This window comes from Malus domestica, chromosome 14, assembly GCF_042453785.1.
Source record: "Malus domestica chromosome 14, GDT2T_hap1".
In the NCBI taxonomy this organism is placed as follows: Eukaryota; Viridiplantae; Streptophyta; class Magnoliopsida; order Rosales; family Rosaceae; genus Malus; species Malus domestica.
The window spans coordinates 19,398,086-19,409,151 of NC_091674.1; the positions used below are offsets into that span (position 1 = coordinate 19,398,086).

An 11,066-nucleotide genomic window follows, 5' to 3' on the forward strand; every position below is an offset into this window, starting at 1 on the left:
GTAGTACATAAATCAGCCAAGTTGGCTTTGATTTGGTTTCTCATTAGTTTGATATGTAATGTTCTCTTGAATGATTGCATGACTCTTTTGTCCAATTAAAAGGATATTTATAACATTTTTACCTGTGATTTAAACATTTTTATTCAAATTTAATGAATGAATTTCTATTGTTCAGCAAAAAAGACAAGATTAAGTACTCAAAACCCCCTAACTTTTTAGTGTCATTGCAAATTAATTTCAATTTTTTTTAACATTCCAAAAAAGTACTCAACCGATTAAAAATATCACATTCGTTAAGCCCCAGTTAATTTTTCAAGCATAGATTATATTCAAACCCGCTAATTGGGTATATCAGGGAGAATATTAAAATTAGTTGCCTCAAAATCTAAATTTTAAACATAGATTATATAATATGGAATCAAATGATCAAACAAGTGTTGAATTGAATAGAAGATGGACTTAAATTGAAATTACATTATGAGAGCAATCTCTTAACATAGAAGAGGGTTAAGAATTCGGATGGGTTTCAAGAAGCTTGTTTTTGCATATGTGATTTCCTGTTTCGTTGATTCTCGACTCGTAAAACTTCTAGTTCTTCTTTGGGGGCGATGAAGATGATTGTAGCCGCATCATGGCAGTCTATACTATTTCAGCAACCTCCATGACCTTCTTCTGATGTTGGCAGCTTAAGTTGTAGAGTGAAGTCGGTGGTTTTGCGTTAGGTTTGGAGGTGATGGCCTAATGGGAGTGGTGGAACTGTTAGTTGGAGGAGGCAAATGCGTCCCTTGCCTTCAATTCATTTTATAAACAAAATAAGCCTAGTTAATCTAATAGATTTTTAACTGGGGCTTAACGGATGTGACATTTTCAATATGTTGGAGACTTATTTAGAATATTTAAAAAGGTTAAAACCAATTTAGAATGACATTAAAAGGTTAATCCAAAAAAATATGTTTAACAAATTAGTTAGGTAAGTTGGGTAAAGTATTACATGTGCATTAGAACTAATATGTTGAACAAATTAGTTAGGTAAGTTGGGTAAAGTATTACATGTGCATTAGAATTGTTAGTTCGTTTCCTTTCTTGTAATAATGCATATTTTCCTCATGTTAATATAAAATTAGATCTTTTTGTACGAGATTGCTTCATGGATGGTAGAAAAGCTCTTGAACATGCATAGAAATCTCGATTTGTCAAACTATAGCTAGACTCGCTTTAAATGATGTGATGATGCTGGTTTCTTTTCATTGTTTATGATTCTAAATCATTCTCTACTCAAAAGATAACTCGTTGTAATATTTTAAAAGACAAAATTATACCACGAATATGAAAAATAAATTGAAAAAAAGAAAAGAAAAATGTATTACAAAATAGGTATTCATAAATGGATTAAGTCTATATTGGTGTTTAGTTTGATCCAGGGGCCAAAAATACTTTGCCATCTCATATGATATCAAGAATGTATGAAGATGGAGATTTGTCCATCATTAATGTTTGGTCAACTACCTCCTATATTCTAGAAATAACATAATTATATGAAGAAAATTTTGATAAGAAGCTTCAGATTTAGAGTGACGTCATTTCAATAAAGCATTTCTGATAAAAAAAAAACTTATTATAAACATGTTAGAAACCTTTATTGAAACTTCAAAGCACTTGATGTTAATTTAGAAATCGCTTTTATAACATAAAAGCATTTTTAAATGCATTTGCCATATTGTTTTTCCTAAGATCATCTTCAATTCATTAAACTAAGATTCATCTCGTGTAATCAGAGAATGATGAAACATTTTTTAGATGCCAAATATACCTTCCAAAGCAATGTTGGCAGTTAATTACCACTTTTTCACTAAAAAGTTAATTCGACAATTTCTTTCTTTTTTTTTTATAAATTTTTTGTGTCATTAATTTTATTCAACGAATCATTTTAATCAAATCAATTCCTAACAATACTATAGTCGCATTTTGTTAAATCATGTGGGACCCCAAAATTTAACTTAGACACTTTGTTCTTATCATTATGATTAACATTTTCGATTTGTGTTCTTAAAAAAAAAGATTTTAGGTTAAATTCTGGTAAAAAATAAAGAATTTAAACAACATTATTGTTAGTGCATTGTGAAGCTTAACTCATTCTCATTAAGTTATATCATGTGTTAAAAAATAAAAAAGAGGTGGTGGGAGGCAGAGAGAAGTGGGTGGCGCTCCAAGGGGCACGTTGGTCCAAAGACCAACATATGGGCTGCTGCATGTGCCACCCAACATGTTATCACGGTTAAATCACGTGCCCCATCATGGGGACAATGCCGCTAGTAACCATTCGGTTTGTTCATGCCATGTCATCGACCATTGTCGGCTACATGTGCTGGAGCTACGAGCACAAATTCATGGGTTGTTTTGGGCTTGAAAGGCCCTAATACCATATACTTGGATGAGAAGCAATCCCATGGTGCCCCCAGCTGTCCTGGCCCGGGTGGGTACCCCATTCTGTCGTACTAGGTATCGCATTGAGAGAAACTCAGGTAGCTCTCCCATCAACCAAGACCAAATGCAAAGGATCTCGAGCTTTTGTGAGAGGTATGTACATATAACGTGGTTAGGCGATTCTACCCAAGTTTTTCAGGTACTTGACCTACATTCGCTACCTATTTCAAACATCATCAGGTAGCAAATATGACAACGTAAAAAATTTGGTGTAAGAGAATGAAATTGTAACTTGCAAACAAGGTTCTAAAAGACGCTAGTCACTAGTCGGGCGGCAAGCTGGGGCCTAATGATTAGGCAGCTAGGCGGATTTAAGTAAATCTATTATATTTCGTGTAAATAAGTGTCTGTTTCTACTTAAAATATATATAATTTCATTCTAAACTACAAAATAGAATGACATATATATTAGGAAGTATTGGAACATAATTAAAACATGGGAAACATGCATATAATGTGTATTCATTTAAGCATTCAACAAGTCTCTTACAATTTATTGAAAAAAAATAAAATACAAAATGAAAGTTATCTATTTTTTGTTTAAGTGAGTCGCAACTTAGGCAGTCTAGGCGGGTGCCTCAGTAGCTCTAGGCACCCTTTCTTAATTTTCAAACGCTTAGGCATTAATCGGGGCAATGGCCAACCGCCTAGCACCTAGACAGTGCTAAGCGGGGATGTTTAGAACAATGCTTGCTAACAAAACCTGTTAATTTTACTTCTTCAAAAAAAAAAAAAAAAACCTGTTAATTTTACATTTGTGAGAAAACAATCAAATGCATGGTGGTCTTAAAATTTCAACCCTAAAGAAGAAAATAAGAATAGCAGAAGCTTCAGATTCCAATGTACTAGGTTGGATAGGTAGTAGATCATCTGCTGTTTCTTCTATCATATTATCATTCTATCTGTATAACTTGTATCCCAAGAAACAAATCAAAGGCTTCAGGTCAAATCTGAATCACATCTCATAAGTTTCAAGTTTCAACCATCTCAAACATTATCTTTGAATGGGATGATCAAAAACGAAAACAAGCTAAACCACATATAGAAAGCATGCAATAGGAATTCTTCAGTCCAAACACCCGTATATCGACTCCACACAAGGGGGCGGGACCAAAATAATGGGTGTGGGGCGTTTTGTGTGCGGTTGGACGCCACGTGGTCTGTCATCCGCAACCAAGACTTTCTCCATGTAATAGGGCAGTAAATTAAAGAAAAGGCTATTAACTCACAAGTTACATTCTCAATTTATTCTTCTTACCCTTGATATCAAATCAAATGGTGAGTGACCATGAATTCTCCATGGTCAACTGAGAGAACATTTTTGTAATGAAAGATACAATGCTAGGAAGGTTCGATGTCTTACTCAACAGATACAAACAACAAGAGCAGCAACAAAGCATTATCCCACAAGATAGGGTTTACTCAACAGATATACAACAACAACAACAACAAAACCTTTTCCCACTAAGTGGGGTCGGCTATTACTCGACAGATATAACTCACAAAAAAGAAAAAAATTATCCTTTGATTTCATTTTTCTTCCTCTACTCTCCTGTTCTTTTTTCCTCCTTGTTCATTCTCAAACTCCGGATGTGCCCTATTTGTGGTGCTTTTCTCTGGACTTGTCAAGCACAATTACTTCGGACATGCCTCAATTTGTATGTTGTCTCTCAATTGCATTGCAGTGCAAGGACTCCCTTGATTGAGCTGATCTTTGAGATCTTGAATTTCCTTGATCATCTCCACCTTGTCTTTCCTCTCAGCTTCGAGACTTCTTTCCAACTTCTTCACGAAACACTTCAGAGATCCAAGCAATGATTTCTGCTCGCCAATTAAGAACTCGTAGCCCTCTTTCAGCTTTTTCTTCTCCTCTTTTTCTTCTTTTAGTTTTGTCTTCAATTTTTTTGTTATGTCCTTACTCTCTATCTTTGCATTTATCCTATTCAATTTTCCTTGAGCTTCTGCAAGTCCAGCACTTGCATTTTGAACCATTTCCTCTCTATCTTCAGATCTTTTTTCCAAGCCCTCATTGTTGTTCAACCTTTCTGAAATAGTACGAACTGAGAGGAATTTCGTTTGTGTCTTCTGAGCTCGAAATTCACATCCTGATGAGGCCAGTGTATCATCTAATAGATTCTCCCCTTCTTCTCGATCTTCTTGCCCATCTATCTTAGCTTCTTCGGGTGGCATTTCCATTTCTTTTTTGTTCTTCTCCTTAAAGCTCAGCTGGACAGGTGCATTATCCAAACAAATAGGATATCAGCATCTACAAGTAATTCCTAGCAATAGTATACCGATTCCAACTACAATGTATTCTATACCTAGTGTTACGTAAATGCTAAAATATAATAACTATATACACTTCCCCAATCTCTTCGACGTCTATTTGTTCCAGTTTGAAGTGTAGTTCCCAAGTGTTCCATTTTACTAGAGCCGGTTTCTGTCCCTCCCTTCCACTGATTGGTTGTATGAGGTTAGTTCTCTCGCACAACCAAAGCTGTTAACATGAAAATAAAACGTAATTACAATCACTTATGGAGGCACTAATTACATTATAAAGTTACTATACCACAATTGTTACCGTTATGACAGCCACACATCCAGGAAGAGAATATCCCTCGGACCTCCTGGTCCGTTTTCCCAATGATTCGTGTAGAAGGTCCGCCACTGCTTTTGCCCATGAATATCTTGAAAGATTTTCTAAATCTTCACAATACTCGACTAAATTCCATGAGACGACTTGGTTTGTGTTACACAATAAGAAGGTAGCGCAAAGTTCTGTTAGAATCAGGCGTGCAACATCCTCTGCATCTGTTTCTCTCTTCCCTTTTATTGCTGCTTCCAAGGCATTATCCACCAACTTCTCGTACAATATTGTTTCTTCCTCGAAACACCTTTTGGTAAAATCTGATATGTGTTTCGTTGTTCCTTTTAATTGTACTTCTTGACCTTCCCGTGGAAGCCCCAAAATTTCAGCAACGTCTTCAGTTGTCAACGATGCAGATGTAGTACCAAACTCAAAACTCATTGTTTCGGCGTTGTAGCACTTCATGATGTTTCCAATGCCAGCTTTCGATTTCTTGCATTGGTCTTCAGAAATCAGACCATTATAGAATGCCGATATTAACGGCCGAAATGGAGTTTGTTGAAGCAACTCCAAATGCTCTTCAGTCAAGTGTTCCTTAACTCGCTGCATCGGATTAAAAAATGATATCATATTACAGCGGTATCGCACCTGATCTCCTCTTACCCTCGTCCAACTTCCCATATTCCTCTTTTCCATTTTCTTGTTTTCCATGTTCTTGTTCTTCATCTTATTTGGGTCCCGGTCTGTAACCTATATATATATATATATATATAGATGTGCATTACAAGCACGTAGTTTTAACACAAGAAAGTCAAAGTATATTTTAACTCTTCTTTCTTAAGGATCCGTAAGGAAACAAAATAGACAAATACAATATTTCAGAAAAATAAATTGACAACCATTTGAGTGATATATAGTGTCCGATTTTAGTTGCTTTTTGCAATAGTGGTCATTGAGGGACAACCTAAAAATTAGACACCGGTTGAGATAATTGAAATATAATATAGGATGATCCCTAAAAAGTGTCCAGCAAATAAATTTTATTCAGATGAATACCTCATAGTGAAGCTACATATATGTCGAAATTTAAAATTGGGTTTACGTTTTACACCATCGAGGTTTGGGGGTAATTTCAAAACGAGCTATGAGGTTCTAATTTTTCACATTACACCTCAACCCTTTTACATTAGTCCAATCTACACCTTTTGATAGGTTTATTATCTAGTCAACCATTAACTGCTCATGTATCCGGAGCACTCATATTGCAGACCCACTAACCGTGCCACCAGAAAACACATTGAGGACATTTTAGGGGTGGGTCCCTCACTTCCAAGTCATTAGTGAATGGTTGACCTATTATAAAAGGTGTAAGTTCGTTGAATATCAAAACATCTGGTGTATCATGAAAAAATTGGAGCCTCGTGACCTATTGTGAAATTAATTCTAAAATCCGATGGTGTAAAACGTACTTAGCTCTTAAAATTCCAACATATTTATATAGAAATCAGACTACAATCACAAAGGCAGAATCATCAAACTTAAGTCGACAATAAAAAATATAAACCCCGGATTAGTTAAAATTAACCAATTAAGCAACAAAATTTCAAGCATTAAACTCTCGTAATTAGCATAACTTAAATTGTAAATATTATATAATTCTTTAATCCAAATTACCTGAAATATGCAGACCTCCATTTCCTTCAACAGAAGCAGAGCTTACTTCACTGATATTATTATTTGCAGTGCTATCCTGATCGATTGCTGTCAAACGCTCATTCCTCCGCACTAGTTCGAGCGGCTCTAGTGGCTTTTCCACTACTTCTTTATTACTTTGCTTCTTCTTGCCCTTCTTAAAAGCTCAGCTGGACAGGTGCATTATCCAAACAAATAGGATATCAACATCTACAAGCAATTCTAGCAATAGTGAAAACCATTTACAGCTACGTAGTATACAATATACTTACCCCAATATCTGCGACGTCTATTTCTCCCAGTTTAAAGTGTAGTTCCCACACGCTCCATTTTACGATAGCTGGTTTCTGTCCCTCCCTTCCCTTGATTGGTTGTATAAGGTTAGTACTCTCACACAGCCAAAGCTGTTGGGATGAAAATAAGTAATTACAATCACGTATGAAGGCACTGGTTACAATATAGAGTTATTATACGATAGTGTAAGTTACTTACCATTATCACAACCACACATCCAGGAACAGAATATCCGTTGGACTTCCTGGTCCGTTTTCCCAATGACTCGTGTAGAAAGTCAGCCACTGCTTTTGCCCATGAATATCTTGAAATATTTTCTAAATCATCACAATACTTTACTAAATTCCATGAAACAACGTGGTTTGTGTTACACAGTAAGGTCGCGCATAGTTCTATTACAATCAGGCGTGCAACATCCTCTACATCTGTTTTTCTCTTCCCTTTTATTGCTGCGTCCAAAGCATCATCCACCATCTTTTTGAGCAATAAAGTTTCTTCCTCGAAATACCTTTTGGTAAAATCTGATATGTGCTTCTGTTTTCCCTTTAGTTGTCGTACTTCTTGACCTTCTAGTGGAAGCCCCAAAATTTCAGCAACATCTTCAGTTGTCAACGATGCAGATGTAGTACCAAACTCAAAACCCATTGTTTCGGCATTGTAGCACTTGATGATGTTTCCGATGTCAGTGTTCGATTTCTTGCATTGATCTTCAGAAATCGCACCACTGTAAAATGCTGATATTAATGGCCAAAATGGAGTTTGTTGAAGCAACTCCAAGTGCCCTTCAGTCAAGTGTTCCTTAACTCGCTGCATTGTACTGAAAAATGATATCATATTACATCTGTATTGTACTTGATCTCCCCTTACCCTCTTCAAGCTTCCGATTTTCTTCTTTTCCATGTTCTTGCTCTTCATCTGCTCCTTTGCCACCGCTCTGTTACCTATATATACATATATATTCATAACGAGCCAAGTTTTAAAAACATGAAAGTCGAAATATATATTTTTAACTCTTCTTTCTCAGATCCCTAACAGAGCAAAATAACGAACACAGTATTAGAACTGACATGTGACAACCATTCGAGAGATTTAACAGTTTTGGGTTGTAGTGACTTTTGCAACAATGATCTTTGAGAGACAACCTAAAACTAGATGATGGTTGAGATCAGCGATGGAGCTAGGATTTTGTTCTCAGGTAGACTACGACTCTAGGCTACATAACCTGTTAAAGGAGCCTCCTAATATTGTCTCTCACATTCTCGACTAAAATATACATACATGTACTTTGGGAGGCATAATGAAATCTTAATGAACAAAACCCAACGGCACGAGTAAATTTTATTAGTAAGTAACAAATATATATGTACTTTGGGAGGCATAATGAGCCTTCCCTCAAAATGAATACAAACACATACGACAAATGCAAGAAACAAACATACGATGCAAATACGTACAACAAAAACTACTAAAATAAAATCTTAATATAATGAGAATACTTCAAAGACTCAAACGATTTTACAAAGGGTATTGATTTTTACCTCGTGCACTCCTGTTAATTTTGACCGGTGATTTTACTTTAACCGTTGAATCTAACAACTACAAAATTACACGGGTGTGTATGATGAGAGAAAAAGTGTGTTAAAATCATTTCCCCAGCTCAACAAACATAAACAACCTCGTACAATCCTCAATTACAAACTAAATTAAGTGAAACACACGAAGTACTAAAGCCACTCAATACTTAGTGACAATATTAAAAGCTTGTCAACACTTACTCGGCTGAGCTGATTTGACTAAATCATTACAACTACTAAAAAAAGAATATCGCTTTTCAAAATCTCACTTGGGCTGCAACATCCACATTTAACCTTTCAACATATTTATATGGAAATCAGAATACAAAATTAACACATCAAAATTAACAAAAATTTGAAGCACTAAACTTAAAATTAGCAAATTAATATGAAAATAATACAAATATCTTAATCCAAATTAATTACATGAAATTGGCAGACCTCCATCCCCTTTTCCAGAAGCAGAGCTTACTCCACTGCTACCATCGATTGCAGCAGCCAAAAGGTTGCATCTTCTTCTTTGCATGTTCGTCCCAAGCTCCGAAAGGGAAAGCTTGTCCGTTCACCGCCTCTGTCCTGGCCATAAGGGAAAGCTTGACCCTCAACTCCTCCTCTGCTTTGAGCTTTTCCAGCCACTCGAACTCGTACCTTTCCTCCATCAATGCCTTTTCGTACCTCTGCCGCTCGATTTCTCCCTTCATTCTCGCTTCTCTCACCGCCAAAGCCTCTTCGATTCAGTGAAATCCTCCGGCCGAGACGCCGTTCTCAGCGCCGATAACAGCTCTGAAACGCTCCGGTTTTCGGCTGCTTCGGCCTCGTCGCAGTCTTTAGAATTGCTTCGTTTCCCGATCACCATTTTGAGGCTCGGAAATCCGAAACGGAACCGAGCTGAAGACGTCTCCGAAACAGAGTGATTTGAAAAGACGAGCGGAGAAAGCGATTATGGTTTCCCTGGTTCCCTGTGCCATTTTTCTACTTAGCGATGCTGAGCGTCAAGTGTGGACATATGAGTGAACAAGATCGTGCCACGTTTTGCTTACCTGAATGATCGTGCGGCTATAATCGTTTTGATAAATTTTTTTTTTCTGCAACGGTTCTTGATGAGTTATATTTGTTTAGATATTTTGTTACAAAATAAAAGAGGAGAAGAAAATTAAGAACATAAAGAAATTTCATTTTTTTAAGGAAAGAAATTTCGCTTAAAAGAAAAAAAAAAAAAAAAAAACTTCATTCAGTGCGAACTATTTTATTTTTTTTGGATTCCAATTTTGAACTTGGATGAGTTGGATGTAGAAGGAAACTATTTAATTAGTGTTTGATATAGACAATTTTGTACGAACCTGCAAACCTAATTCTATATACGACTTCGCGCCAACTTCGCAAACGTAACTCTACATGCAACGGAAACTATTTAATTAGTGTTTGATATAGACAGTAACTTAATATTTGAACACCCTTTTATAATTACGCTCATGTTGGTAAACATGGGATTCAGACCATCTTCGTCTCTAAAGCTTTCTGTTAAGATCATCTAATTCAAGTTGTTTATTCACGTACAACAATAATATAACCATAAAGAAAAAGGTCAATACTATTTGAATTCATCTAAAAACGGTCATTTATTTTGAACTGCACCAACGAAAAATGAGTGTTACATACAATTTTGTAGTAAGTTAAGATCATTTACAATTGAAATCTTTCGTTTGATTCTTCATGTCAAACATAAAAAAAAATAAAAATAAATAGTGTTTCATTAATACACATGTACAATTAATACAATTACAAGGGTGAGTTGTGTCCTAATCACTTAGGAGGATCCTCATATTCTCTTTGTGAGGATCCTCACATCCGTTCATCGTATATCGTGCAGTCAGAAATCATTGTAATATTTTTTTTAATTGAATATAAACCGTACCTGATAAAAATGCTACACGATGTACGATCAATAGCAGAGCTAGGAATTTTTTACCAGGTGGACTAGTTTAAAAATTTAAATCTTTTTAAATAAAGAAACTTGATACCCTATTTCTCATAGTATCAGCTAGCTTAAAAAAATTCACAATGTGAGCCAAAAATGTGTTAAAATTAAACAAATCCAAATTTGTACATGTACAAGAAGCGATGAGAAAAATAATGTAAGAAAAAAGAGATGGTTTGCAAACTGTATTATATAATTTTATAGTTAAACCTAGAGAATTCGAATTAGCAACTAAATATTTGGTAGGCTACATTCGAAAATCAATCAAAATTACATATAAAATTTTATTTTTCACCACAAGCTACCGGGGCTATAGCCCAGAGCAGCCCTTAACTTGGCTCCGCCATTATGTACGATGAACGGATCTGATTAAAGGATCCTCGGGATCCTCACAAAAAGGATCCGACGAGGATCCTCTCTCCCTAATCACCATTCGCAAGGACACGAATCCGAGACA

General features: G+C 35.8%; 1 protein-coding gene across 1 annotated transcript; it reads right to left on the reverse strand.

The window, feature by feature from the left end:
- Positions 1 to 3,703: 3,703 nt before the first annotated feature.
- LOC114821228 (protein MAINTENANCE OF MERISTEMS-like) lies at positions 3,704 to 9,611 on the reverse strand. Its single transcript, XM_029093228.2, has 6 exons — positions 9,073 to 9,611; positions 7,256 to 7,998; positions 7,036 to 7,167; positions 6,746 to 6,933; positions 5,066 to 5,821; positions 3,704 to 4,981 (listed from the first exon to the last, which is right to left on the reverse strand). The coding sequence occupies exons 1-4, from the start codon at positions 9,155 to 9,157 to the stop codon at positions 6,922 to 6,924; spliced, it is 972 nt and encodes a 323-aa protein (XP_028949061.2). The 5' UTR covers positions 9,158 to 9,611; the 3' UTR covers positions 3,704 to 4,981; positions 5,066 to 5,821; positions 6,746 to 6,921.
- Positions 9,612 to 11,066: the final 1,455 nt, after the last annotated feature.

What these genes read in the sequence shown, in the direction of transcription:
- LOC114821228 (XM_029093228.2), bottom strand. Translation starts at nt 9,157, where the DNA reads ATGCAAAGAAGAAGATGCAACCTTTTGGCTGCTGCAATCGATGGTAGC. An exon ending in TTCTGGAAAAGGGGATGGAG is followed by an intron (nt 7,999 to 9,072) that starts GTCTGCCAATTT and finishes ATGTATATATAG; the next exon opens with GTAACAGAGCGGTGGCAAAG. An exon ending in GATGTGTGGTTGTGATAATG is followed by an intron (nt 7,168 to 7,255) that starts GTAAGTAACTTA and finishes TCATCCCAACAG; the next exon opens with CTTTGGCTGTGTGAGAGTAC.